The sequence below is a fragment of the Aquarana catesbeiana genome, linkage group LG09, assembly GCF_042186555.1.
Source record: "Aquarana catesbeiana isolate 2022-GZ linkage group LG09, ASM4218655v1, whole genome shotgun sequence".
Classification (NCBI taxonomy): domain Eukaryota; kingdom Metazoa; phylum Chordata; class Amphibia; order Anura; family Ranidae; genus Aquarana; species Aquarana catesbeiana.
In genome coordinates, this window is record NC_133332.1 from 70477984 (window position 1) to 70505773 (window position 27790).

The 27790-nt window shown below is 43.2% G+C and overlaps 1 protein-coding gene across 4 annotated transcripts in view; it reads left to right on the forward strand.

Moving 5' to 3' along the window:
- PAK4 (p21 (RAC1) activated kinase 4) overlaps positions 1 to 27495 on the forward strand; it is a 110732-nt gene extending 83237 nt beyond the window's left edge. For all 4 annotated transcript variants that reach the window (XM_073598772.1, XM_073598771.1, XM_073598769.1 and 1 more), the window contains 4 exons: positions 1366 to 1492; positions 9082 to 9207; positions 9788 to 9922; positions 18649 to 27495. In XM_073598772.1, the coding sequence (XP_073454873.1) occupies positions 1366 to 1492; positions 9082 to 9207; positions 9788 to 9922; positions 18649 to 18804 (544 nt within the window). In that variant the 3' untranslated portion in view covers positions 18805 to 27495. The remainder of the gene's footprint in view (positions 1 to 1365; positions 1493 to 9081; positions 9208 to 9787; positions 9923 to 18648) is intronic.
- Positions 27496 to 27790: the final 295 nt, after the last annotated feature.

Genomic DNA, 27790 nt, shown 5'->3' on the forward strand with positions numbered 1-27790 from the left:
AGGGTAACGCCATCTATAATGCACCTCCCCTTCTTAATACTATCCCCACTACACACGTTTAGGACATATTCATTTTACATACATTGTTGTTATAAAAATGACCATGCAGGGTTTACTACTGCTTTAACGCTAAATTATATGTAAACCCTAAGAAAGAACTTCTCTTATTTGCACCTTTTTTTGCTCTGTTTATTTGGTCTTTCCACTTACTTAAGTTGCCCTCTTCCCTAAAATGTTATATAAAAGTACCTGTGTGGAAAAAAATTGAACTTCCTTCTGCAGTGGGTAGATGAGGGTAACGCCATCCTTCCTGATCTCAGAACTTCCTTCTGCAGTGGGGAGATGAGGGTAACGCCACCCTTCCTGATCTCAGAACTTCCTTCTGCAGTGGGGAGATGAGGGTAACACCATCCTTCCTGATCTCAGAACTTCCTTCTGCAGTGGGGAGATGAGGGTAACGCCACCCTTCCTGATCTCAGAACTTCCTTCTGCAGTGGGGAGATGAGGGTAACGCCATCCTTCCTGATCTCAGAACTTCCTTCTGCAGTGGGGAGATGAGGGTAACGCCATCCTTCCTGATCTCAGAACTTCCTTCTGTAGTGGGTAGATGAGGGTAACGCCATCCTTCCTGATCTCAGAACTTCCTTCTGCAGTGGGGAGATGAGGGTAACGCCATCCTTCCTGATCTCAGAACTTCCTTCTGCAGTGGGGAGATGAGGGTAGCACCATCCTTCCTGATCTCAGAACTTCCTTCTGCAGTGGGTAGATGAGGGCAACACCAGCCTTTCAAATCACAGAACACTGATTATTCCAAATCTTGTGAGAAGAGGATCCTATGCTATGCTGAGTATCTTCTTGCATTTTTTAACTACTCCGCGTTATCAGAGCTTTTGTCAGCAGCAGGATGATGCCACCCTCTGCACTATGAAAGTCGAAAAAGGTCAGTATATTATCTCTTTTTCTGAAGCATTTTAGGAAGGATGATGGGGGCACCTAGAATAAGAGGATCTTGCCACAAATTTGGAAGGTCTGATTTTCAGAAAAAAATTAAAGTGATCTAATACCATGCACTCCTCCCGGTCCCCACTGTACTTATCTCCATGGGTAAGGACCTGTCAGTGCCCATGCAGCTGGTACAGCGGTCTGGGGATTTGATAGCCTTGCTCTTCTCCCTCTTTCTGCAGCTTTTCTGGGACAGATCAGAGTGATTCTGATTGGTCAGCATCAGCACAGAGAGCATATTATGCCTTCACTGTCTGGTCTGTGTTGTGACTGAAAACAAGAATTTACATTTTTTTAAAAATCAGGTTCCCTTTTTTTCCCTTAAGGACCAGATATTAATGGACTCTATCTCTCTCTTTTCAGAATGAATGAAGAACAGATCGCCACTGTTTGTGTGGCTGTACTGAAGGCTTTGTCTGTACTTCATGCTCAAGGAGTAATCCACCGGGACATTAAAAGTGATTCTATTCTACTGACACACGATGGACGGGTAAGATATACTGTCTGTGTATAGTAATTGCACAGGGTGTTTTGTTTATGGCTGGAATTGGAACACCAGCCCATTTTTTTTTTTTTTTTCGTTTAGTGTTGCTCTGTTCAAATGAAAGAAATCTGTAAAAACCTGACAAATTTTAACTACTTTATCTGAAAGTTTTGACTGAGCTTCCACGTAAAGTTTTAATTATGATCTTAAAATTTCTAATAAATAGAGATTATTGAAACCCAATAAGCCTCCTTTAACACTGGGGCCCGGTTCACACTGATGAGCTGTGATTTTCTTCCGTTTTTTGTCCTTTTGTGAGGTGCGAATTTACAGAGATTTTACCGCGAATTTCAGGAGTTGGACATAGCTGCGATTGATATTCTAGCCAATGGAATCATAATGTAAAAAAAAAAGTGTTAACTTCCTGTGTACTTCCTGGTTTTTGCGGAGAGTAGTGTGGTGGAATTCGCACATATGTGAACCCTCAATGCGATTCAAGAACGATTTACATTGATGTCTATGGAGACTAAATTCGCAACGCAGTAAACTCGCACAAGACCCTTTTTTTAATCGCATCGCATTTGTAGAGGAATCGCAACGCATGTATGTGAACGACCGTCATTGAAAACAATGACTTTAGGAATGACATGCGAATTTAAAGTGTTTTTGACGCATCACATACGTCATGAACTCACATCAATGTGAACCGGGCCTGAATCCGACTTTGAAATTGTGTGACTTCACTTGAACTTGACTTCAAGTGCGAATTAAAATATGCAATACAGAAATATTCAAGAAGTACAATGCAAGGCAGGCCTCTCCCCCTCCCACCTATTGAAATCAAGTTCAGTAATCTGTTACCATGCAAGTAAACACCCCTCTCAACACAATAACATGTGGGTTAAAGAAGCAGTCTATCCAGTATTAGATCTACCGGAGATGATCCTGGGGTGTTTAACCAGGGGGCCCACATCAGATTAAATTTACCTGGTCAGCCCTGGTGTTGAAATATATTTCTCCAGTCTTAGGGTGGCTCCCATTTGGGCTATCCGTTCCCATAGAGTGGGAGGCTCAGTCGCCTTCCAGTGTTGGAGAATAAGCTTACGGGCTTGGAAAAGAGCTCTACCAATTGCCTTTTTTGGGTTGTCTTCAATGGGTAAGTCGTCAAGAATACCCAGAATACATGTTCTTGTGGGACATTGACCTGGAATACTTTGTTGATTGTTGTGAGGACTTCCGTCCAGTATAGGTGTAGCTTTGGGCAACGACATAATAGATGGATGAGGTCCCCATGATCTCTAGAACACCTAGTACAATCAGAGCCGTCACATATGCCCATCCTGTGCAGCCTTGCACGCTTGAGGTGGACCCTCAGTACAATGTATAGCTGGGACAGTCATTGTGCTGTGTTAAGCGAGCGCACCTGTATTGCCTACAACACCTCCTCCCATTGGTCCTCCTCGAAAGCACCCACATCTCTCTCCCAGTGGGCTATCACTTTGCTAGGAAAGCCAGTTAAGAATATGGATAGCAACATAGAGTATGTCCTGGATATAAAACCCTTGAACTGAGACACCTCAGTCATATAATGGAATAATATGATATGGAATATGAAAGAATAATAATAATGAAAGACAGGGGCCGGGCATGGTGTCCATAGATGACTACCTGTTTGTGCCTTAATTGCATGTCGCAGCTGCAAGTAAGGGAAGTACATTGAATGGGGCAACCCAAATTTTGCCTGCAAGTCTGCAAAGGAGAGCAGTCTACCATTAGAAAAAATATGAACCAGATGTGTAACACCATGAGACCTCCACTGCTCTGCACATGTCAGGGATAGCAATTCCCCATAGTACTTATTGTTCCATATAGGGCTAGACCTCATGAAGCCATTAATATCCTGTCACTGTCGAACTTTATTCCACACTTTTTGCATCAGGACATATGTGGGGAAACGTTTATTAGATTTGGCAAAGGATAAAGCTTCCAGCCCCGTAGCCACACTGTATGAACCCGTAACATGCCGCAAAAGGACTGTAGTTGGATCTTCTGTATGAGACTCGTTGGGCATAGCTCGGGCAATATGTTGTAGCTGGGCAGCCAAGTAATAGAGCCAGGGTATAGGAAGGGCCAGTGCCCTCGCCTCCTTAGGTTTCTGAAGTTGTTCCAACCTAATCCTCATGGGTTTATTAAGCCAGATAAAGGCATGGAGCAGGGAATTAAAGTGGTTGTACACCCTGTACAACCACTTTTACCTACAGGTAAGCCTATATTAAAGCTTACCTGTAGGTGCTTGAAATATCTCCTAAACCTCCACAGTTCAGAAGAAATTTACAAAAGGCCCAAGCGCCAATGCCATTGGCGCATGTGCACTTTAGAAAGGGCACATCGTGTCCTTTTTAATAGGGGGTCATGCCATGACTGGCGGCTCCCGCGCACATGCGACTCTGGACAGTCACATAGCCGGAGTTCACGGCCTCGGAAGGAAGAGGGGTGAAGATGGACCCTCGCTGCTAGTGGGGACAACGGTGACATTTTGGGCTTCGGTCTCAGGTAAGTGACACATAATGGGCTACCATGCGATGCATACTAGCCCATTATGCTTTACCTTTGCAGGTAAATAGAGGAAGTTAAACCCACCAGGGTTTACTTCCTCTTTAATAACACAGAATATTTTAAGTGGGACTACCATAGGTGTATTATGCAGAATGTACAAAGGTTGTGGCATGAAAATCATCTTGGTGAGATTTACTCTACCTACCAATGATATTTTTAATTTGGACCATATTTTAGGTTTGTCACTAATGTGGCCTAGTAATGGGGAAAGATTAAGGGATACATAATCGCATGGCTGTGGAGTGACATAGACTCCCAAATATTTAAATTTAGGTGACACCAGAATGTCATGGAATGTAGGGCCCTACGTAGGGACAAGATCTAACATCATAATCGAGGATATACTCCAATTGATCACTAGTCCCGAAAACGATGCATAACGCTCAATAACCGACATGGCTTCCCCTAGGGACCCTGACATGTCTCCCAGTAGTAGCATAGCATCATCAGCGTAAAGCATGACTTTTTCATGTATCTGGCGGTATTTAAAGCCAGTTATTAAAGGGTTAGAGAGAATCACAGCGGCTATGGGTTCTATGGCGAAGAATAAAGGGGGCAGGGGGCAACCCTGTTGAGTCCCTCTATGTAGTGGAAAAGGTGCAGATACACAACCTGCTTCTCTAATTACCGCTGAGGGGGAACTATAAAGTAGTTATACCCAGGAAAGAAATTCAGGTCCAAACCCAAACTTGCTCAGTGTAGCCCAAACGTATTGCCACTTGAAGCTATTGAATGCCTTGTGGGCATCTAACTATAACAACGCCCTATCACCTGAGTTGTCAGCCTGGGGCTGTATATTAAGTAATAGTCGGCGTGGATGTTCCTGTTATGAAGTCTGATTGATCCGGGTGGATAATGAAAGAGATTACCTTATTAAGCCTTAGAGCTAGCACCTTCGCCAAGATTTTTATGTCCGTCTGCAAGAGTGATATCAGCCTATATGAGCCCGGATCCAGCGGATCTTTCCCTGGTTTAAGCAGTAGAACTATACTGGCTTGTATCATGGGAGGTGCAGGGATTCCCTAGCTGAGTTGAGTCCTTTAAGCAACTGAGGTATTATGATCCCCATACTGTTTATATACCTCAATTGGTATACCATTATCCCCAGGTGCCTTAGAGTTAGGAATGGACTTGATGGCTAGTTGCATCTCCTCAATAGTTATGGGGGCATCTAGTAGAGGGCTCTGGGGCCCCGATAAGGCAACTCAATCCCGTGTAAGAATTCCTGTACTTCCCCTGGTGAATGTGTCTGTTTAGATTGTTATAGATCGGAGTAAAAGTCCACCAATTCCTGCATAATTGTATCTGGAGTATTTACCACCTTTCCCACTTTATGTAAAGCCCCAATAGAAGGAGAAAGCTGTTGTGACTGCACTATTTTCGCCAGCAACTTCCCCCATCTGTCCCCCCTCCTCATAAAAGGCCAGTTTATTAAAAAAAAAAAGTTTATCTGCTTTGGAAGCTTCTAAGCTATTAACTGCATCCTGGGCTGCTAACCATGCTTCCCTAGCACCATCTCCTGAGTTGGCAATATACTCCGCCTCCAAGCGTCTCACCAGCCATGCAGCCTGCTCCCTTTGGGCAGAGGTGTTTTTTTTTTTTTTTATAGCATTGACCTCTAATATAAATAGACCCCTCAGGAATGCTTTAAATGCATCCCAAGTGGCATTAAAATCAGAGTAGTTAGCATGTATCTGCCAGTAATATGAAATTTCATTTGCAATTTTGGTATGGGAGGGAAAGAGGAAAAAATTGAATGGGAATCATATATTGCAAAGGGGGAGCCCCAGTGAGTGCCGCACAGTGGCCACATGGCGAGACATACCAGCCAGACATTTCCGCCCCTAAGAGCTGGTCAGACGGCATTTGAGCCTCCTATCTCCAAAAGGGCTCAGTATCCACAGTAAAAGGAAATAAGACAGTAACAGTAACAACTGGTGGGTATAAAAAGTAACCCATCCTGGTCTCTGCAGCAACAAGCAGGTAGAAACCAGCAACTTGATACATAAATTATAATCCAACGATAGCCTTGGTCGCATAAAGAATACTTGCGCTCATTTCCAAAAGAAAAAGGATATGTGTCTCCCAGTCGTGTAAATGGACATCCATATTGTAGAAAGGGTGAGTTGTGTAGATTCACATCAATAGAGTGGTGACTGCTCTCAGGCGCAATGATCATTCCTCCTCATCCACAGGCCGCCTAGCTTGGCGAAGCAGGTGGTCATTTGCATCCAGCCACTCAGAGGCCTCCGCTGCTGATTCAAAGAATTGGGCCCGACCCCCAGCTATCACCCACAGTCTGGCAGGGTATAGCATAGCATAGCATAATTGGCCTGGAGGTGCTGGAGCCTTTTCTTCACCATCTAAAATTTGGCTCTACGTCGTTGTACTTCCCCTGAGAAGTTGGGGTAGAAGGACACCCTCACCCCATTAAACTGTATATTGCGCCGCTCCCTGGCCAGGCGAAGTATAATGTCTTTATCTTTTAAAGTTAAGGAGTTTGGCCAGGAGAGTGCGGGAGGATGACCCGGTGGAAGGGGTCTGGGTGGGACTCTGTGCGCTCTTTCCACTGAATAGAAAGGGGTGAATGCCTCCTTGCCAAATACTCCAACTAGCCAGCTTTCCACAAATTCTTTGGGGTCCCTGCCCTCCGTCTTTTCGAAGAGCCCCACAATGCTCCTGGCTTCTCTGGCTCCATCCTCCAGCGGCGGCAGACGCATTACACCCCAAACAGCTTGGTACAACGTTGTTGGATCACTGAGGTCAATTCCAGCCATCATCGCAGCCAGCCAGTGTCTCGCTGCTTACATTGTATTCCTCTGGATTCTTACAGTACCTGACCTCACGTCAGAAGTAAGAGGCTGTCCATCACCCCACTTTCTTCCATCTGGACAATACTGTTCCCCACACGCTTTGGGATGACCTCTCTCCATGTCTGACTGGCGAGCCTCCTGAAAGCATTTAACCCCTTCTCATCCAGACATCATGGTGGTACCGTTTTTAATATAATATATTTACATAGCTATATGCTTTTTACTATCTGCTGCAGTCTGTACCAGCACTAACAGCCTTTTGTAATTTGCTGGGTAACTGTCTATAGTGCAATAAACTCATTTTTATTCCAGTCCATGGTTCATATACATATATCATTTTGGCTCCTACCCATAGAGTGCTTCTTTTTTGTCTTTTGATTCCTGCTCCCCATTTCTCCAGTGGTTGGCAGCTGCACTGGGTATCAGTTTTCTCCACATATGACTGACAGTTCCTAGCCCTTCAGGAACATGTTGTTTGGCAGTCTTAGAAGAAAACCTGTTGGAGTCTGCGAAAGACTTGAGACTGGGGTGGAGGTTCACCTTCCAGCAGAACAAACCCTAAAAATACAGCCAGGGCTACAATGGAATGGTTTAGATCAAAGTATATTCATTTGTTAGAATGGCCCAGTCAAAGTCCAGACCTAAATCCAATACTTGAATATTGCTGTTCACAGACGCTCTCCGTCCAATCTGAAAGAGCATGAGCTTGTTTGCAAGGAAAAATGGGCAAAAATTTCACTCTCTAGATGTGCAAAGCTGGTAGAGACATCCCCAAAAAGACTTGCAGCTGTAATTGCAGAGAAAGGTGGTTCTACAAAGTATTCTCAGGGGGGTGGAATACAAATGCACGTCACACTTTTCAGATATTTATTTGTAAAAAATGTTGAAAACCATTTATCCTTTTCCTTCCACTTCACAATTGTGTGCCACTTTGTGTTGGTACTCTATCACATAAAATCCCAATAAAATACATTTAAGTTTTTGGTTGAAACAACAAAATGTCGAAAATTTCAAGGGGTATAAATACTTTTTCAAGGCACTGTATCTGTAGTGTTTACTTATCTCTTGCCAAAGCTCTAAGTGTCATTTCTCTCTGGTGCATCATTCCTCTGTTATCAGCATGAGTCACTTCTGGGAAGTTTTCCTAACACATGAGATATATTTTTTGTAGAAAGGAACAGAGAAGAAGAGAGATCTCAGAACAGAGCTTGTCTATTCACAACACAATTCTTCTGCTGTGTGAAGGGGGTGTGTGTTCATTTTCTCCAGTCAGCTCTCACACAGTGTAACTGCAGCCCTCCACCCTCTCATCTGTGCTCCTGACAGATGAAGAATGATTTTAACACTTTTCTTCCCTTTTTTAGGATGTGTAGAGAAGACTGCAGATAAACAAGTAAAACCTATGTAGGAGGATTTGTTTTGTCTCTGTGTATCATCTGAGACTGTTCACTTCACTGGGTATATTTGAGGGTTTACAACCACTTTAAGTCTTGTAAGTTGAATGGTGGGGCCTCCATGAATCAGACTTTTTTTTACCCACACATCCCACAGATACTCGATTGGACTGAGATCAAGTCATCACCTCATACATGTTGTGTTTCTCAAACCATTCTTGAATTCATCAGACCAGACCACCTTCTTCCATTGCTCTGTGGTTCAGTTCTGATGCGCACTTGCCCATTGTAGGCGCCTTTGGCTGTTGACACGGAACAGCATGGGAACCCTGACCAGTCTGCAGCTATGCCGCCTCATATGCCACTGTGTGTTCTGACACCTTTCTATCAAAACCCTTGTCAGAGTTTCTCAAATCTTTATGCTTGCCCATTTTTTCTTTCAGCACTCAACTTCATCTTCAGGGACATTATGTTTACTTGCTGCCTAACATATCCTACACACTTTCAGGTGCCATTCTAACAAGATAATCAATGTTCCAATCACCTTACCTGTCAGTGGTCATAATTTTATGGCTGATCGGTGTAGTTCCAGCATTATAGTGTGATTCAGTTGTCCTTGCATAAGATTTAATATTTAATTATCTTATTACAATGATCTAGCTGTGCAGTGTTATTTTACTATTAATATGTATTACTAACCTTTTACTTATTTTTGTTATATGTGCCTCACTTCTTCTTTTTTTTTTTTTTTTTTTTTTTTTACTGCTTGCAGGTGAAGCTCTCTGATTTTGGTTTCTGTGCCCAGGTCAACAAGGAAGTTACACGCCGAAAATCCTTGGTAGGAACACCCTATTGGATGGCTCCAGAGCTCATCTCAAGATTACCTTATGGGCCAGAGGTGAGGCTAAGCTCTCTGCATGGTGGTTGTGGATTGCATATTTAAAGCGGGGGTCCACCTATCTATCGTTTTTTTTTTTTTTTTTGGAGTTCATTCACAAACTTTTCTTCTCATGATTATCTACTCACATGTTCTGTGTAATAAGTCTGCCTGTGTCCGATTTCGTTGTAAAGAATAACTTATAAAATTCACTGAAGGCGGTTTCCATCTTCATTGTGGGCATTTGAAGCCCACAAGCATGTATTTCCTGGATGCAGTGAATGCTGTGCTCCCAGCATTCACCGAGATGTTGTAATGACGCTGTTGCACAATGCATGCTGGGAAGCCTGAGACTAGCTCCCAGGGGACTGTGGGAGGTCTGGGAGAGGCTAGAAACACGCCTACTCCCATGGGAGGAAAACCAGGAAGTGCTAAGAAGATTAGAAATAAAAGGTAATTACGGCGATTTAAATTTTTTTACACAGCATGTCAGCATCTAGGCAAGGAAGAGAATGCATAGAGATAATGTTCAAAATTTGGGTGGAACCCCGCTTTAAGGAGCTTTGTGTCAGATTGTGACAGCCGTCATTGTTTTCCTCAGGTGGATATCTGGTCTCTGGGTATCATGGTGATAGAGATGGTGGATGGAGAACCTCCATATTTTAATGAACCTCCACTAAAGGCAATGAAGATGATCAGGGACAACTTGCCACCTAAACTGAAGAATGTGCAAAAGGTGAGGCCTGTTGACAGCTAAATAACCCATTGCAGGAGTGACACTGTGAAGAATCGGTGTTTTTATTTTAAAAGTCAGTCCGTTCAAATGGGGATTTTTTTTTAGTTATACTCAAATTTTAAAAGGATCCTTCAAACACAGACTTCTTATCTTTCAGGGATTCAAGTGGGGGTTTCCTATCTGTTGGTGTTCCCCCAACCTGGAGTCTTTGTTGGCTTAGTGACTCTAGTACATGTTATGCAGATTACTTAATATAAAAAATTCCAGAAACAAGTAAAATATCAAATTTGAAGGAAATACTTTTTTTATTTTAATTTTTTTTTCTACTGCGGGGCCATGAGTTTGGCTTAAAAAAAATCTTTTTATTTTTGATCACTTCACCTGCACAACTTCTATTCCTTGAAGTTCTCAAATGCTTGGTGCCACAGATAAAGAAATATTGCTCTGCAGTATCTGTCACCTCTGTCAAATCTCTATCATCAAGAAGATAATGATAGTGTGATATAGATATGGTTCCCCCAAGCGCTCCATAGAATTTTATTGCCTTTATAAAGTGTATTGGTCTTGTATAAATAGGTGACAGATTACTCTGATATGTAGAATATGTGGATGATGTGGTTACATCACTTGAGGCTGGAACAGCAATATGGGTAATAGCAACGCATTCCTGAACCGATATGACAAGCTTGAGCAGTGGTGTCCGCCTGTGTGTTTTATAAGATGGGAGTGGCCCTCATGCACACGTGTTGAAATGCTGTAGATATTAGTCATGGATTCTGAACAGGACACACAGCAGCTCAACAATATTTTATTACAAGCTTTTTGAAGTTCTGGATATCATGGTTACACTAGTGGTTTCATGTTGTATCACTTCAAACATCCTAATCTCTTTAGTCAGCCACCATTGCAGAGATCAAAACTGGTCCAACAAGGTCTCATCAGGAGGATGTTTTAACGAAAAGTAGCTTATTTTTATGAATTCCTACATGTGTGCATACATACAGGCGGGTTACAAACATGATAGGGTCTGTAGGTTTGTTCTTAAGTTGAATTTGTTTGTAAGTCGGAACAGGTACATTTAGCTCTAGCCAAAAAAATTATGTTTACATTTTTTAGATAGCATAAGGAAGGGTTAACACCCCTGTAACATTTGTTTTGCTGTCTGTGTTCTTATTCAGGAGATTTCACCTCACTTTCTGTCCCTATGACAATTGTATTTGACAAATTTTGGATTGTTGTGGAAACAAGGATTGGTGATAAAACTTCAGTGGAGACACCTTTTTCCCATAAGTCTTACAGGAGTGAATTTCCCTTCCTAGGGGTAGATTTCCTCTCACTTCCTGTTGTCTCCCTCCGTTTGTAAGTAGGAGTCGTTTGTAACCCGGGGACCACCTGTATATAGGCCTCATTTCATTTAGTTTTTTACGTTTTGGATACATGGATATTTGTGACCAAATTTATGTATTCTTGACATTTATAATATAGTTCCTTTTGACTACCTGGCTTCAGTGAAATGTCAGAAAGCATGTGCAAAAACAAAATGCATTGGGGAGAACAGATCATGAGAAGCTGTGCTTTTTATTTGAGTGATTAACTATTTTTGATATCTTACATTAATTTGTCAGTGAATGTTTTGGCCTTTCTAATATGTATTATGTAGAACCAGTCACAGCAGTCTTCTGTGGGATCACCAGCCACAGCAGTCTTCTGTGGGATCACCAGCCACAGCAGTCTCCTGTGGGATCACCAGCCACAGCAGTCTCCTGTGGGATCACCAGCCACAGCAGTCTCCTGTGGGATCACCAGCCACAGCAGTCTCCTGTGGGATCACCAGCCACAGCAGTCTCCTGTGGGATCACCAGCCACAGCAGTCTCCTGTGGGATCACCAGCCACAGCAGTCTCCTGTGGGATCACCAGCCACAGTAGTCTCCTGTGGGATCACCAGCCACAGCAGTCTCCTGTGGGATCACCAGCCACAGCAGTCTCCTGTGGGATCACCAGCCACAGCAGTCTCCTGTGGGATCACCAGCCACAGCAGTCTCCTGTGGGATTCCTACAGCCTCCGGATCCTAGCACAGTTATATAAGCACACGCACATATGCAAATGAAATCATAAACCAGCTAAATAGACCGTGCTGGGGAAAAAACAAATTCTGCTGGTATAAAGTGCAGCTAACTAATGGTACCATACCTATAGAATCCATTTATGCCCAGCTTTTAGCACTATATACCTAGGTATTGAGCAGAGCTCCATTGCTTCTTGGTAGTGTCAGAACTTCTGACACTACCAAGCAGCTGTAGCTGTTGGCTCACCATCATCAGCTGCCTCATTAGCTAATAGGAATGCGCAGGAGGCAGGAAGGGGTAGGCAAGCTTTAGTGCTCTCAGGAAATGACGGAGCTTTTCTTGTCAGATGGCCCTTCATTCTGATGTAAAAGCAGGACGTTAGGTGCTGCTGAAGTGCAATTCCCTTTGTAATGCTTGTTGGACCCTGTCGCTTGACCGGTTTAACAAAAAAGCTCCCCATAATATTATATGTGAATTTAAAGTAAGGTAATAACTAAATGCAAACTTTTTTTTTTTTTTTTTTTTTTTTTTTTTAAGTTTTGGATAGAGTGGAGAGGGATTAGACCCCCTGTTAGGTTTTTATTGCTACCTGCTGAGTAAAGCCATCTTGCATGTGATGTCGGCAGCCACAGAAGACTAAGAGCTGTCACTACAATTTAAAGTAGAAGTCCGGTCAAAATCGAACTAAGCTTAAAGCAGGGGTCCACCTATCTATCGTTTTTTTTTTTTTTTGAGTTCATTCACAAACTTTTCTTCTCAGCATTACATACTCACATATTGTGTGTAATATGTCCGCCTGTGTCAGATTTCGTCAGAAAGAATAACTTATTATTCACCGCAGGCGGTTTCCATCTTCATTGTTTGCATTTGAAGCCCACAAGCATTTATTTCCTGGATGTGGTGAATGCTGTGCTCCCAGCATTCACCGCTCGTTCCTGCACATGCTCAGTGGCATCCTGGAAATCCTGAGACTAGCTCCCAGGAGTCTGGGAGAGGCTAGAAACACGCCTACTCCCACGGGAGAACCAGGAAGTGCAAAGAAGAATAGAAAAATAAAAGGTAGTTACGGCGATTTAAATTTTTTTAAACAGCATGTCAGCATCTAGGCAAGGAAGAGAATACATACAGATATTGTTCAAAATTTGGGTGGAACCCCGCTTTAAACCTACTCCCACCACCACTCTATGCCCTATGCTAGCTACCCCGTAAATAAAAGATGTGTATACTTATCTAATCTAAGGGTGCTCCGGTCCAGTCACATGATCAGCTCCCAGCATCAGCTTCAGTGTAGAGCAGGTACAGTAGATAACAAATGCTCCGTATAGTCTTTGGGTGTCATCAACGCCCAGGCTTTGCAGCCGTTGTCACTGCCTCTCTTCTACACTGAAGCCGGCCACTGGGGAGATCATGTGACCGGACCGAAGCACCCTTAGATTAGGTAAGTATACACCTCTTTCATTTTCAGGGTAGCTAGCATAGGGCCTAGAATAGAGGAGGGAGTAAGTTTAAGTTTAAGCTTAGGTTTTGACCTGACTTTCACTTTAAAGTGTTCCCCTTCGCTCCTTACCTGGTAGTGACGTAAAAGATTATGTAGGGAGTTGAAGGGAGAGGAAGAGATTCTAGGTTGGCACAGATAGTAATTAGACACAGAATAAAGAGGGCTATGAAGAGTTAAAGGGCTTTGACATACAAGGGGGTAGGAGGCTGTGTTGGAGATTAGTTCTCCTGGAGTAGTCATATTTTCTAAAAAGTTCAGACACCAAGCAGGTGAATAAAACATAATTTATGATAATAAGAACATTGCAGGTAAGCACTGAGCTTTTACCAGCAAATGTTTTAAGTTGTTGACCAGGCCTCTATAAGCCTCTATAAGCTATCAGTATGTTTTTGGGCTGTGAGTAAAACCCGAGTGGTCAAAAGGTCATGCAGATAATGCCCTGGAGGGCCTTGAACCCAACCTTGTGAAGCAAAATAGCGATCTACTTAAAGAGGGAGTCCACCTGAAAAAAAAATATTAAAAGCCAGCAGCTACAAATACTGCAGCTGCTGACTTGTAATAAATGGTCACTTGCCTGTCCTGGAGTCCAGCGATGTCGGCAGCCGAAGCCGAGCATTAGCTCGGCTCTCGGCTGCTGCCGCCGCCATTCTCGGTGAGGGAATAAGGAAGTGAAGCATTGCGGCTTCACTTCCCGGTTCCCTACTGCGCATGCGCGAGTCGCGCTGCGCGTCCTAAGTGGTCCCCGCTATCTCCTGGGACCTATGTGTTTCCCAGGAGACAGCAGGGGGGTGCGGGAGGGGGCATGACTCCCGCTGGAGTCTATTCCCGGAAGTGGGTGCAGATACCTGTCTAATACAGGTATCTGCACCCCCCTCCCCCCTGAAAGGTGCCAATTGTGGCACCGGAGGGGGGGAGGAATCAGATGAGCGGAAGTTCCACTTTTGGGTGGAACTCCGTTTTAAAGTGGAACTTTAGTCAGAAAATGAAGTCCTGCTAGATCACTTCAGGCTGGTCCCTTTTGCAGGTATAGCTATGTAAAACATTAGAAATACATACCTATACTATTTAGAATCCAGTAATACACGCTCAGTTATGGAGGCCATACATGGGTCAAATTCTGAACTAATTTTCTTTCAAACATCAGAAAATGTGTGCGTTTTTGTAATCCAATGGTGCCACCTTTTGATTTTGAGATTTGAACAACCAAGCCTTCAATTTCACCTCCTGTTGCTACAGAAAATAAATTTTGTGGCCGGCAATCTTCTTCTTTCCTTTCCAGGCCACAGCTTATGCGCATTTCTTTTTCGATTATATTTCTCACACAATTCTCCCATCATTGATTAGAAATTTGTTCGTTTTTCAAAAAGTTTCCTACGTGATCGATCACTCAAATTCGATGGCCGCACAAAAATTGGCCGTTGCTGCGGCCCACTAATGATGCGAAATTCGGATGAGATTTCACACTTAAGATTTTCGAAAGAAAATTTGTTCGGAATTTGACCCATGTATGGCCGGCTTTACGCTCTCTGTTTTTAGGCACTGCCAAATTTGTAGAGGCTGTTCTGCTGACAGCCTTAAAGCGGAATTAAACCCTCTTATCGTTTACAGCCAAGTAAGCTGCTTCTGTTTGATCTGCAGCTGCCATGGTGCTGCACATGTGATCAGTTATGACACCAGCCATTTGATGGTTTGACAGTTTGGTTGAGGACACAAGCAAATGTGACAGTTAGCAATCCCGGCATTCCAGGAATGTAACTATATTTTGAAACCATTAAATTGATGGGTTTAGTTCTGCTTTATGATTTACTTATGCTCAGGGGCTCTGGTCTTCAGTAAAATGGCAGCCTCCAGCAAGAAGAAACAGGCGCCATGCTGGAGGCAATTTACAGCAAACATTAATTTTGGTAGCAGAATTATTAATGTGGAATGTATGTTCGTCTGCTAAAAAAAAAACATTTTTCTTTTTCATACATCATGGAACAGAGTCAGGCTAATATTCATTACCTGCTGGGTTATACTCCATCATTAGGTGAATGGACACTGGTAGACCAAAGGTCTTAAGACAGTAAGTGATCCCCTATATAACCCCTCCCATACAGGAAGTACTTTAGTTTTTTACCAGTGTCTACAAGGTGAATGGCACGGTTTGTTTGAGCTCTCTGAGCTCCAGGTCTCTAGTCCCACAAATAGTTCCAAAAATGAATAAAAGGATTGACCGATCGGATCCATTTGACACAGGCTTTTATGCTTAGATAAATGGTACCCGAGCCTCCCAAAGAAGACACAAGATCCTGCAAGGCTTTGCCTGTAATGTGGCCTACGGGCGCTGGACCCTGCGGAGTGGAAATCCTGGACACTACAGTGCTAAGGCATTTCCTGCAGGGTGCTGTACAGGTCCAAGGGAGTGGACCCTAAACATGAAAGGGTACCCAGTCCTTGAAGGTCCAAGTAACAGGAACCCGCCGTGAAGGGTGAAGATTGGGCCTTTAGTTCCTAAGTGGCCCTGTGCCTGGACGGGTAAGTGAAACCCCTTTATTTTATTATTATGGGGTGTCCCAGTGATTGTAACAATCAAAGCTAGCTAAACGCTGGACACCTCTGTGCGGTGACCATACGGGGGTGTTCTGGGCTAGCTGTGGGTGTTTGCAAAGTGTACCTTTTGTGCTTGCGTCTGGCTGTTTTTTACCTGTACGATGGTGCACTACGGTGCGCCATTTTGCCTTGGTTCGCCATGGCGCACGTGCGTTCGCAGGAGCGCCACTGAGTTCAGCAGTTTGTTTGGCAGCCATGGCACACACATTTTCACCGCACATGCACCGTAGCCTTTATCTGGGCGCACGAAGATTCGCGTCGTACGATGATGATTTGCCTGAAAGTAAGACAGATATTCCTCGAGCGCTGTGTTTTGTTGTTGATGCTTTAAAGGATTCAATACAGCAGGTTTCTCGCCTGGCTCTCTTGTCTGTACATATGCTCAGACTTTTATGGCTTAAGAACTGGTCAGCTGAGCTTCCTTGTAAAAAGTTATTATCGGGTTTCCCGTTTCATGGGGAACGTTTATTTGGTGATCACTTAGACAAATATATCCAAAAGATTTCCGGAGGGAAGAGTTCTCTACTTTCTGTGAAGAAAAGCACCAAACGTCCATCATTTAAAAACCCAGGGACTGCTTCCTCAAATGTCTCTGCATCAGGGCGCTAGCGCCAGGGGCAAGGCCAAGGCAAGAAAAGGCCCTGGGTCCAAAATTCTTCTAAACCCAGCACCAAGCCCTCCTTTTGAGGGGACACCCCCCACTCCATCTGGTGTGTAGAAGGCTGCTGCACTTTGCGGACATTTGGAAAACAATTCAGGACGAGTGGGTCATCTCAATTATATCTCAGTTACAAGCTGGATTTGCGGGGGGTTCCCCCTCAGAGGTTTATAAGATCCAGCGTTCCCTCGGATCCTCCAAAAAGAAACGAATTGCTTCAGGCACTACATCATCTAGTGCATCAAGGAGTGATTGTAGAGGTTCCGGTACCCGAAAGGGGCACAGGGTTTTACTCAAACCTGTTTACGGTTCAGAAACCAAACAGGGACACGAGGCCCATTTTGGACCTAAGGTCCCTGAACAAGTATCTATTGATACAATCCTTTCGGATGGAGTCTGTCCGCTCAGTAGTAACCTTACACCAGAGGGGAGATTTTTTAGCCTCCATCCATATAAAGGACGCGTACTTACAAGTACCTATCTTTCAGCCTCATCAGAGGTTCCTACGTTTTGCAGTAGAGGAACGTCATTTTCAGTTTGTGGCTCTACCCTTCAGGCTTTCTACAGCTCTCCGGGTGTTCACAAAGGTCCTAGTACCAGTACTGGGTCTTTTAAGGGCCCAAGGGATCCTGGTGCTTGGGTATCTGGACAACCTCCTGCTCAGAGATCACTCAGTACAGGCTCTAGAACAGAGCATAATAGGTATTATGAGGTATTTGAAAAGCTTATGCTGGATCATAAATACCGAAAAGTCAGCCTTGAGACCAGCTCAAAGTCTAAAATATTTAGATCTGATTCTAAACACGGTCCACTGGATCTGTGCCCTAAAGGATCCGGTGCGTCAGATAAGGGGCACCAGACAATCCTCCATTCGGCTCTGTATGAATCTTCTAGGGAGAATGGTATCCTCCTTTGAGGCAGTGCCCTTTGCCCAGTTCCATTCCAGGCCTTTACAACAAGACATCTTGTTGGCTTGGAACAGAGGAAGAACAGCCCTGGATTATCCAATGTGCTTATCTCCTCAGGCATTCTTAAGCCTAAACTGGTGGTTGCAGGATCAGAACCTGCAAAAGGAAAAATCCTTTCTCCCGGTAACTTGGAGAGTACTGACTACAGATGTCAGTCTCTCAGGCTGGGGAGTGACCCTAGATGGGCTCACAGCCCAGGGGGAAATGGGCAGGGACAGAGCAGACCCTGCCCATCAATGTTTTAGAATTAGGGGCAGTACGTCTAGCCCTACGATCCTGGACGGTGGAGCTTCAGGACTGCCCCATCAGGGTTAAGTTTGACAATGCCATGGCAGTGGCCTATATAAACCACCAAGGTGGTACCAGGAGTCGTTCAGCTCTGGAGGAGGTGAACTACATACTAGCCTGGGCAGAGGGACATGTGCCAATAATATCGGCAGTCCATACCCCTCGAGTTGAGAACTGGAAGGCAGATTATCTCAGCCGACAGCAGATCTGCCCGGGGGAATGGTTCCTACACCCAGAGGTGTTCCAGGAAATTTGCCAACGTTGGCGATGGTCGACCTACTGGCATCCAGGTTCAACAACACAGATCCCTCCCCTCTTTTTTGAGGATTTAGTGCTTGCTACAAAACTAAAGTACTTCCTGTATGGGAGGGGTTATATAGTCTAAAAGACCTTTGGTCTACCAGTGTCAATTCACCTAATGATGGAGTATAACCCAGCAGGTAATGAATATTAGCCTGACTCTGTGTCCCATGATGTACTTAAAGAAAAATATTGTACAGGTAAGTATGTACGTAAAGTACATAAAAATCCTATTTTTTTTTTTTCCCAAATTGTTATGGGTAAGGTTCCAATTTAACCACTTCAGTTTTCTCTGGTAGTGTTTACTTGCATTGTTACTTACGAGAAATGTATTGTTTGTGTTTGATTCTTCAGGTATCTCCCCTAATAAAGGGCTTTCTTGACCGGCTTCTAGTGAGAGACCCCAGCCAGCGAGCCACTGCTAATGAGCTTCTGAAGCATCCCTTCTTGACCAAGGCAGGGCCTCCATCATGCATTGTTCCACTGATGAGACAGAATCGCATGAGATGAACAGTAGAAAGAAGGACCTTTCTATCCTTTGACACAGACCACCAAAGACTGACGGTATCTGGGGGAGTAAGAAGACTGCTGTGGCACATTAGCTTCCTGTTCAGTATTGTACCAGGAACCCTGGATAAAAACTACTGACCAACACCTCTCCCAGAGCTTCCTCAAAGTCCTGATCTCTCTGCCCCTTCCACCACCCAGGCAAGCTAGTGACTATAGATGCAATGTCTCTGGCTCCAAGGTGACCCCATAAGCATCTCACCAGCCTTAGAGTGCTCAGGTAATTTATTTGATAACAATACACAACACAGGACCTTGAGAAAAGGAGAGGAGTCCAGAATATTGCTTTGGACCACAACATCTATTGTATTCAGATGTAATTCTCGGAAAGCACTTGGAAGGACAAAGAATGCCTCATCTGATATCTGGGACTTAACACTGGAAAAATGAACAGACTTTGACTCTAGTCAGGGGACAACTGGAATATGTTTGCCTGGAGGTGACATTAGTGTATTTCCTGTGTGATTACAGATGTGTGTCACCAGTGGACAGATTATCAGTTTACCATTGTTAAAAGAGACAATACCCAGTAAGAGCATCATTTAGCAATGCTTCTATCTAGATTGCCCATGTCATCTGTCCCTGCATAGAAAATGTGATAAAATATGAAACCCTTTCAGGCTCACCCAACAACATCAAACAACCGTGCACAGTAATCCAAAGTACACTGATCAGAACTGACCTGACAACACTAAAATCTGATTGGTTGCAATGGAATTGCTGAACTCTGCATATCACCTGTGCTGTTTATATGCTTTATTAAATAAGCCGGCACATTTACAAAACATGCTTTAAGGGTAATGTACTAAAGACATTTAGAATGTTCATAGTGTAATGTACAGTATAAAGGATCCCTTCAATTATCCAATCATGAAATAAGTTCGGAGGGGTATTATCTTTTTCATGATTGGATGATTGAAGTGAATCTACATTCTGTGAACATTCTTAAATCATTTAATAATCGGCCTCGTTGCATATAGGGCAGTGATGGTGAACCTTGGCATCCCAGATGTTTTTGGAACTACATTTCCCATGATGCTCATGTACTCTGCAGTGTAGTTGAGCATCATGGGAAATGTAGTTCCAAATTATATGGGGTGCCAAGGTTCGCCATCACTGGTATAGGGTATATTACTGTGCCTCTGCTTGCCATGTAAGCAGAAATTTCAGTTTCTCTCCTTTTTGTGTAGCCACGCCACGTCCTCAGTAGGTCGGAACCAGGAACAAAAACCCTTTAGCTCTGTAACTGGCCTTTCCTAGTCTCTTCTAGCTGTGCTAACACAGAGACTTATGTTGTGACAGTTGTAGGTCCTACAGAGCTGCTGATTTGTACTATCTGCTCCCTGAAACTTAGTGATTGTATGATCTTTATTTTTATAATATCCTGCTTTTCAAATAAATTGTTTAAGCGACATCGCAGACAAATAATGAACAGTTGAAATACATACAGTATAGGCAAAGTAATTTTAAATCTGTTCAGTTAATCCTCTGATTTACACACCCCTTCCACTCTGTACTATTAGGAAGATGTGCCCATTATTTCCTATTTTGCTGCTTTGTGTCATCTGCCTGCTTTAACTGCCAATCAGCAAACTGTAGGCAGAGGAACACTGGAAGCTGGAAAGGGGAGCCTTGATGAAGGGGTGTCACCGTGATTGTGCAGTGTGGTAAAAGGTTGTAAATACTGAAAGAGAATTATTGAATAGTATTACTAATCCTTTTAAAAGAGCACAAATATTTGTTTAACTGTTTGTCTGTGATTCTACTTTAATGGAAGTGAGCAACTAAGAGGAACTCCAGTCTAGTTACCAGGCAAGGACTTTTTAAGGAGCCGAAATTCACAAAATGTACCCATTTAACATTTTGTACTGGAATGGAACTATATTTAGTTTAGAATAAGATTGCATCTGTAGCCACCACTTCCCTACATCCACTGCTGGAACAATGACCTTTAGCAACCAAGGCGAAAAGTCCAAAGAGCACCCACTTCTTCCCGTAAGTTGTAGACTACTTAAAGTGTAGGTTCACCTTTACAGAAAATCTGTAAGGTGACCTTATACTGGACCCTCTCCCCACCCCTCCGGTCCCACTCTACTGTGGTACCGCAATCCTGCTCTGTCAGGGACCAGAACGGCACTTCACTGGTTTGGGGATTTGAAATCCCCACAGCATAATCTCCTTTCCTTACCTCTCAGCGTGTACAGACAAGAGGCATTCTAATTGGTCCACGCCATCACCTGGATGGTGCTGACCAATTAGAATCCCTTTTGCCCATCCTGTCAGAGATGCCCTGAGTATTTCAAATCCCCAAACCGGTGAAGCGGCGTTCTAGTCCCTGAAGGCAGGATCATGGGACTAAAGTACTGCGAGAACGGGGTATGAGGAGGTGGTCCAGTGTAAGGTCACCTTACAGATTTTCTGTAAAGGTGAACTTATTTAAGAAGCATAGGTTACAGGTCCTGCCCTTTTTGTGCCCCTTCCTGCTGAAGCACCCGAGGAGGCTGCCTCTTCTGCCTACCACTCGGCCCAGCCCTGCCTACATCAGGATGATTGACAGCATATCTCACATATATGAATATTCTGTTGCATGAGGAGGGCTGAACATCTTTTCTCTGGTTCCAGCCTGCTCAGCCATAACAAGCAGAAAAGCAGTAACTACATATAATATATCCTATTATGTTTGCATTCTTGCACATGTGTGTCTTGTAGAGGCAGAGGGACCCTATAAACTGTGTTTTTTTTTTTTCTTCCCCAGAATAGGTTGTTATTTCTTAAAGAGATACTAAAGGCTTTTAATAAGGTTTTACTTGCCTACTCCGTGCAAAGATATTGCACAGAAAGGTCCCTTACCTCCTCTTTTGGCAGTCTCCCACCGGTGCTGTCCACTGTTCTTTCGGGGTTCTAAGGAGGCACCTGTACTTGTGCTCTCTGTAGTCAGGCTGTGTGCATCCATAGACTCACACTGTGTCAGTAAGCCACGCCCCCACTCCCTCCTCACAGGAGTTTGACTGACAGCAGCAGAAGCCTATGGCTCCGCTGCCCCCAGTGTCTCCTATGAGGCCTGGAAGTGAGGGGAGCGCTGCAGCCACAACAGTGTTCGAATGACGACGGGAGTCAGTTAAGTGTTTTTAGGGATGGGGGTAGGTAGAATAAGTAGTGGGGTGTTTTTTTTTTTTACCTTAATGCAGAGAGTGCATTAAGGTTAAAAACACTTTGACTTTAAAACCACTTTAAGAATTATTATGGGAACAAGTTAAAGTGGTTGTACAAGTAACATGTTTCTTACCTTAAATGCATTCTCTGCTTTAAGGTAAAAAAAAACTTTTAATAGTAGCTTCCCCTCACCCCCCCTCTAAATTCTTACCTGAGCCTGATCTCGATCCAGCGCTGAGTATATCTGTAGCAGCTCTTCTCCCCTGTCCCACAGGCTTAGCTGAGAGTAGTGGGAGCAATTGGTTACTGCTGCTGTCAGTCAAAACCTGTGAGCAGAGAGTGGTGGACAATGCTGAGCCATGCTGTGTGTCTGAATAGACTCAAACAGCCTGGCTCATGATCAAACACGCACGAGTGCCCTCATAGCAAGTGGCTTCCAATGGGGGCACTCGGTGGGAGGGGAGAAGCCAGAAGCATCGGTGAGGGACCCGAGAGGAGGAGGATCAGGGTTGCTCTGTGCAAAACCACTGCACAGAATAGGTAAGTATGATATGTTCAATATTTTAATAAAAAATATAAAGCTTTACAATCACTCTAACGTGTGGACAGGTAATAAGGCTTAGCTCGGTTCTTTAAGTCTGTGCTCGTGGGACACCGAGGTCAAAGTCTCAGAAACCAGTGACCTAATACTTCATATATTTCCCACATCTTGCACTGTTTAACTTAATGTACAGAAACAGACCAGATGCTGACTAGATTATTAACACTAAAAATATCTAGCTCAAATAAGTAGTTTTAATAGATAGGTAGTTGGTAAGTTTTGTGTTTTCTGTATCTATGAAGCAAAGGCGATCTAATTCTAATTCTAGAAATGTAGCCGGCTGCTTCCTACTCCATAGACAGGATCAGGTTGCCTTGAAGGCACCTGTCATTCATACAGAAGAACTTTACACAGGGCAGCCCGTATATGAAAGTAATGTACTTACCCTGGCTAGAAACAGACTTTCCTGTCACCTGATAAACATCTAGTCATTATTTAAAGCCCAACTCCAGGTTCCCCTTCCTCCTTTGCTGTATTTTATTGTATTTCTTTTTGATAAATTCTTCAAACTTTTCTTCCCTGGATTCTCTTAGGAGGTGCGCAGTACTTAGAAGTATGGGATTCATTTAAAAAAAAAAAAATTATACTCACCTAGGTAGATGCAGTATCAGTCTGATTTCTGCGTCTGTCCCTCACTAGCTCTAAGAGCAACAGAGTGATCAAACACTGCTGACTGCTCAGCTCTCTGACAGTCACCAGCTCTCCGTAGGCTGAACGATCAGTCACCGGCTCTCTGCTCTGCCCCTTCAGTGCTCACCTGAGCGCTGGGCTGTGGAGGGGCTGGCTCAGGCTCTCAGTGGATTGCTGAGATCCAGGCATCTGGGTGGCTCCTGGCTATATAGTCTGGATATTTTCAGAGCCTGGGCGTCATCTGACAGCAGGCTTTTTAGCCCTTTGTCAGCTGAACATGGGTCATGGGAGTGCAGAACGAACTTTACTCAGAGATGTATAGCCAAAAAAGCTTTGTCTATACTTCTCCTTTAATGATGCAGAGAAAAGTTCTGACCTGATGACATCGGCACTGCTTTTTGCATTATATGTCGGTGTAGGGCACTGTGGTAATATCACTTCAAGGGGGCGGGTCCTAGACATCCTACACTCAGGATATTCTTAGTCTTCCAGATTGAATGACACTGGTTGTCATTTATCTTAGAAGAAAGAGGATAAAAAATGTTTTTTCTGGAGTTGGGCTTTAATAAAGTGAAGACTACTGCTTACTACTGTAAGAAATTCTCTGTAAAACCTATTTAACTGATAAAAGGTGAAATCTTATTGGTTGCTGTAGGTAACTATTGCTCTTTGCATTACTTTACATACATCTCTAGAAGCCATTGTAAAGGCATTCAGTGGCTAAAATGGCCAGTGTTGCTGTTTAAATGTGATTATGAGAATTTAGCAGCTTTAAGTATTGTAATCCCAGCAGCCAAAACCCCTCAATGCACTTTGACTAATGACACTAATAGTAGCTTGGGTGGCTTTTATGAAATACATAGTGTCCAGGGGTCCTGGCTGCTTCAATTCCTTCCCAACGGGCCAATGGAGACTGTAACTGCCATGGCTGTAACCAGATTATTTCAGTAACATCTCCACATTCTTTTATTGGAAGGCCTTAAAAGAACACTCTGCTAATAAGATTTCCTCAAATTGGTGAGGTTAGTTTAATTTGTAACCTAGGCCTTCATGACTTCTATCGGGAAGCAGTGCAGCCAGAAGACTCTTCCAGACAGCTCTGCATGGGAGGCAGCAACAATGTCAACTGAAGCCATTCACCAACTGGAGAAGAGCATAATGAATAATAGCAATCAACTAATCTGGTGGCTTCTGGTCACATGGTTGGCTGCCACAGAGCTACTTTGATGGGAATCGGAGTTGCATTGATAACATGTCTGGTTCCTCAATTCTGCAGGTCCATCGGCCAGCTCAGAGTCGGGCCCAAACTATTTCTGAAAAAATCTTAGATCCTAAAGGCCACATAGGTTTCAATCTGATCTTCTGATTCTGCACCACTTTCATTTTCTTGACCAATATAAAATTAATTACACATTACAAGAAAGTGTGATTGAAAGAACATAATATGGTTGGTGTGGTCAGTTTTGTACTCTACATCCATGAAAAATGTTCCTAGCTAATCCAATTTGTATGAACACATTGGAGGTTATGGGGCCCATACTGCACATATTTACATTCTAGTACAATACTAGAGAACATTTTACAATCGGATTGTAACCAATGTGGTCAGTTTAGGAATAAAATTGCGCAGGCTTTTAAGATCACAGGAAAGCAATTATTTTAGGATTTATTAAACCAAATTAAAAAGAAGGGAAAGGTTGACATTTTTCATGTTATTTTATAGGATTTTAGCATGTGTTAAGGATTTTTCATGATTTAATCCTTTAAAGTGGTCCTTAAAATCAACATGTACTTTACTTGTTAGCCTGCCCCCTCTGCTACTGGTGCTTACCCTCCCTGTGCTCCCCCACCATTCTATTTGTCTGCTGACTACCCTGAGAACAAGCCCTGTGTAAAGCCGGCTATAGATGGATCAAATTTCGGCTGGTTCAGCAAGGACTGGCCGAAATTAGATTCATCTATGAGCAGGCTGATTGTACTGAAGTCAATTTTGGTACAACCAGCCTGTCAGTTTTTTTGCATGCGATCACTGCCAGCAGCTATAGCTGCAAGCAGTAATCGTGTTCTGTCGACAGGGAAGGCTCCTTGCCACCTGTGGTTGTGGGGGAAAAAAAAAATCATCTACGGGTTGCCTAAGTGTCAGGTGGAAGTCCCCCACCTCAGTGATAGTGCTTGGCTTTCTAAATGGGTGCTCTTTGTTGCTCAAGAGGACCATTAAAAGAGGAATTGGAGAGAGTCACATGCGCCCCTACACCCGAAAGTTTTGGGTATTTAACAAGATTGGTGGAGGGTGCAAGGACAACAAGCATCGGGGGGGGGGGGGGGGGGGGACATCAAGCATACTCGTTAGTTTAATCCTAATGGGCCATGTGCAGGTTGGCTTTAAAGGGCTTTAAGTGAAAAATGGAACATTTAATACAATAACGGATCAAATGTGTGTTCTGCTCTCAAAATAGATTACTTTTAGCTGGGATGGGTCTAAATTGAATGTACCAAGAACCAATTCAGAATTGATGAGTGTATGGCTAGCACTGCACAGAGGGAACTTCAGGGTGGGAGGAAGCAAATGTTTATGGAGAAGGAAGGAGCATAGGTGAGCCCTTGTGGCTGGGCACATCACAGGAGCCAAGTATTTTGGTCAGTGAAAGCCCTAAAGGTTCTTTCAAGCTCCTAAAATGTCCTACACCTTAAATCCTTTCATATTTTGCTTCACCCACCCTGAGCTTGCTCATCTCGCCCTTCACAGGACTTTTCTCTGTTACGTTCCTCTTATATTTATGGCTCAGAAAAGCTTAGTTATCCCCCCACATATAGAAGTATTCATATGAAGTACACCCTGATTTTATTTTATTTTTTTGTACAGCTACATCTCACTATGTATTATATCACTACGGATCCTCTATAGAGTTGCCTGCGGTGGGATTGCCGTCGCCCTGTGTTTGCCTGCCGCTGTAGGTATACTAGGACTGTCATAGAAATGCAGTGTACAATTTTATTCTGATTGTAGAGAGGATGATTACTGCACTAGAGCATAACGTCTGTCTTTGTGTGTCGTGTTTGGATATATATTTTGGAATACTGCCTTTTACCTATGCTGCCCCACCTGTTCTCAATTTCTTCTTCCTTCATGAAAGGCAATAATTGTTCGGACTAGTAAGTCATAGCTATAGGCATGGACTAGCACCCTAGTTAAACTGAAGGAGAGAGAATTTTTGCTTCTGCTATTGATGACATGAGGTTCAACATGACAGAGCTTTATTTAAAAACAGAAAAAATAATTGCGTGCAGTAATCCATCACACCCAATCATAATTCAGCTATCATTGTTTTGTCTACATGAAGCTGCTGAATGTTATTTTATCTGCTTGCTATGGGTTACTGCTCAGCACTCCTATTTACATTTTACTAGGCATTGGGTAACTTGTTAATATCTAGAACCAATGGCAACTACAAGATCCAGCATGCCCAGGTTGGCTTAACACCCCTCCCCCCTCCTGAGGGCTTTTTGGGACTTCCTTGGCTTGGATAAGCTTTTACTGTGGTTTGAACTAAATTACATAAAATATATATGGTAATGATGATGTGCAGTAACCAATAGCAGATGGTGATAGTTTGATTAGTGTAAAACAAATCCGGTTGCAATGGACTCTGCACTTTGTACTTTAACTTTGTTTGATTTTATATTTCTTCTTTTTTTTTTTTATCAGCCTGGTAATGAGTTACAAAGTGTGGTAGCTTTACTGTAAAACTGTCTTTTGTTTGTCTTCAACATGTGCAATGTATATTTCACCTTTTTATATAGGACAGTTCAGCCATTCGTTCATTAGAGTGTTATGTCCATTACTATCAATAGTGCCTTATGCATTGTATCCATTGACATTCCTCAGCCCATTCGAATGACAATCACAGACCGTTCACTCAGAATTATCAACAATGTGAGCAATATTAGTAGTGCTGGGAGATCGCTGACCCCCATCCACCCCTCCCTATCCTTACCTGAGTTACTACTGGTTATAGTTTTATATATAAATATATATTTATAAATTGTATGTTTGAAAACTGCAGTATTCCTGCATTTTGGATCTGGAGACTGAAATATGCTGTGACTCTGAGGGACTTGAAAAAAAAAGGAACTCTACTCTTCAATTGATTTGTACAAATAAATTCAACTGTATTTTGCATCTTTTGGTGTGGACAGAGCTGAAATAGATTAACTACTAGTTTTACAAATACAGTTTTGGACAAAACAAATCTGTTTCTTTGTCTTTCTTGAGATACACACACACACACACACACACACACACACACACACACACACACACACACACACACACACACACACACACACACACACACACACACGTTATATTATTTATATATATATATATATATATATATCAGCACGGGTGCAATTCAGAGAACATTGAGCATTTTCTCAATGAATGCAGTTCTGATTGAACTAGATTGAGAAGGGGCAGTTATGTCTCAATCTACCACCTCTACCTTATCCAGACAGAGAATGCTTTGCATTCATTGAGAGAAGACA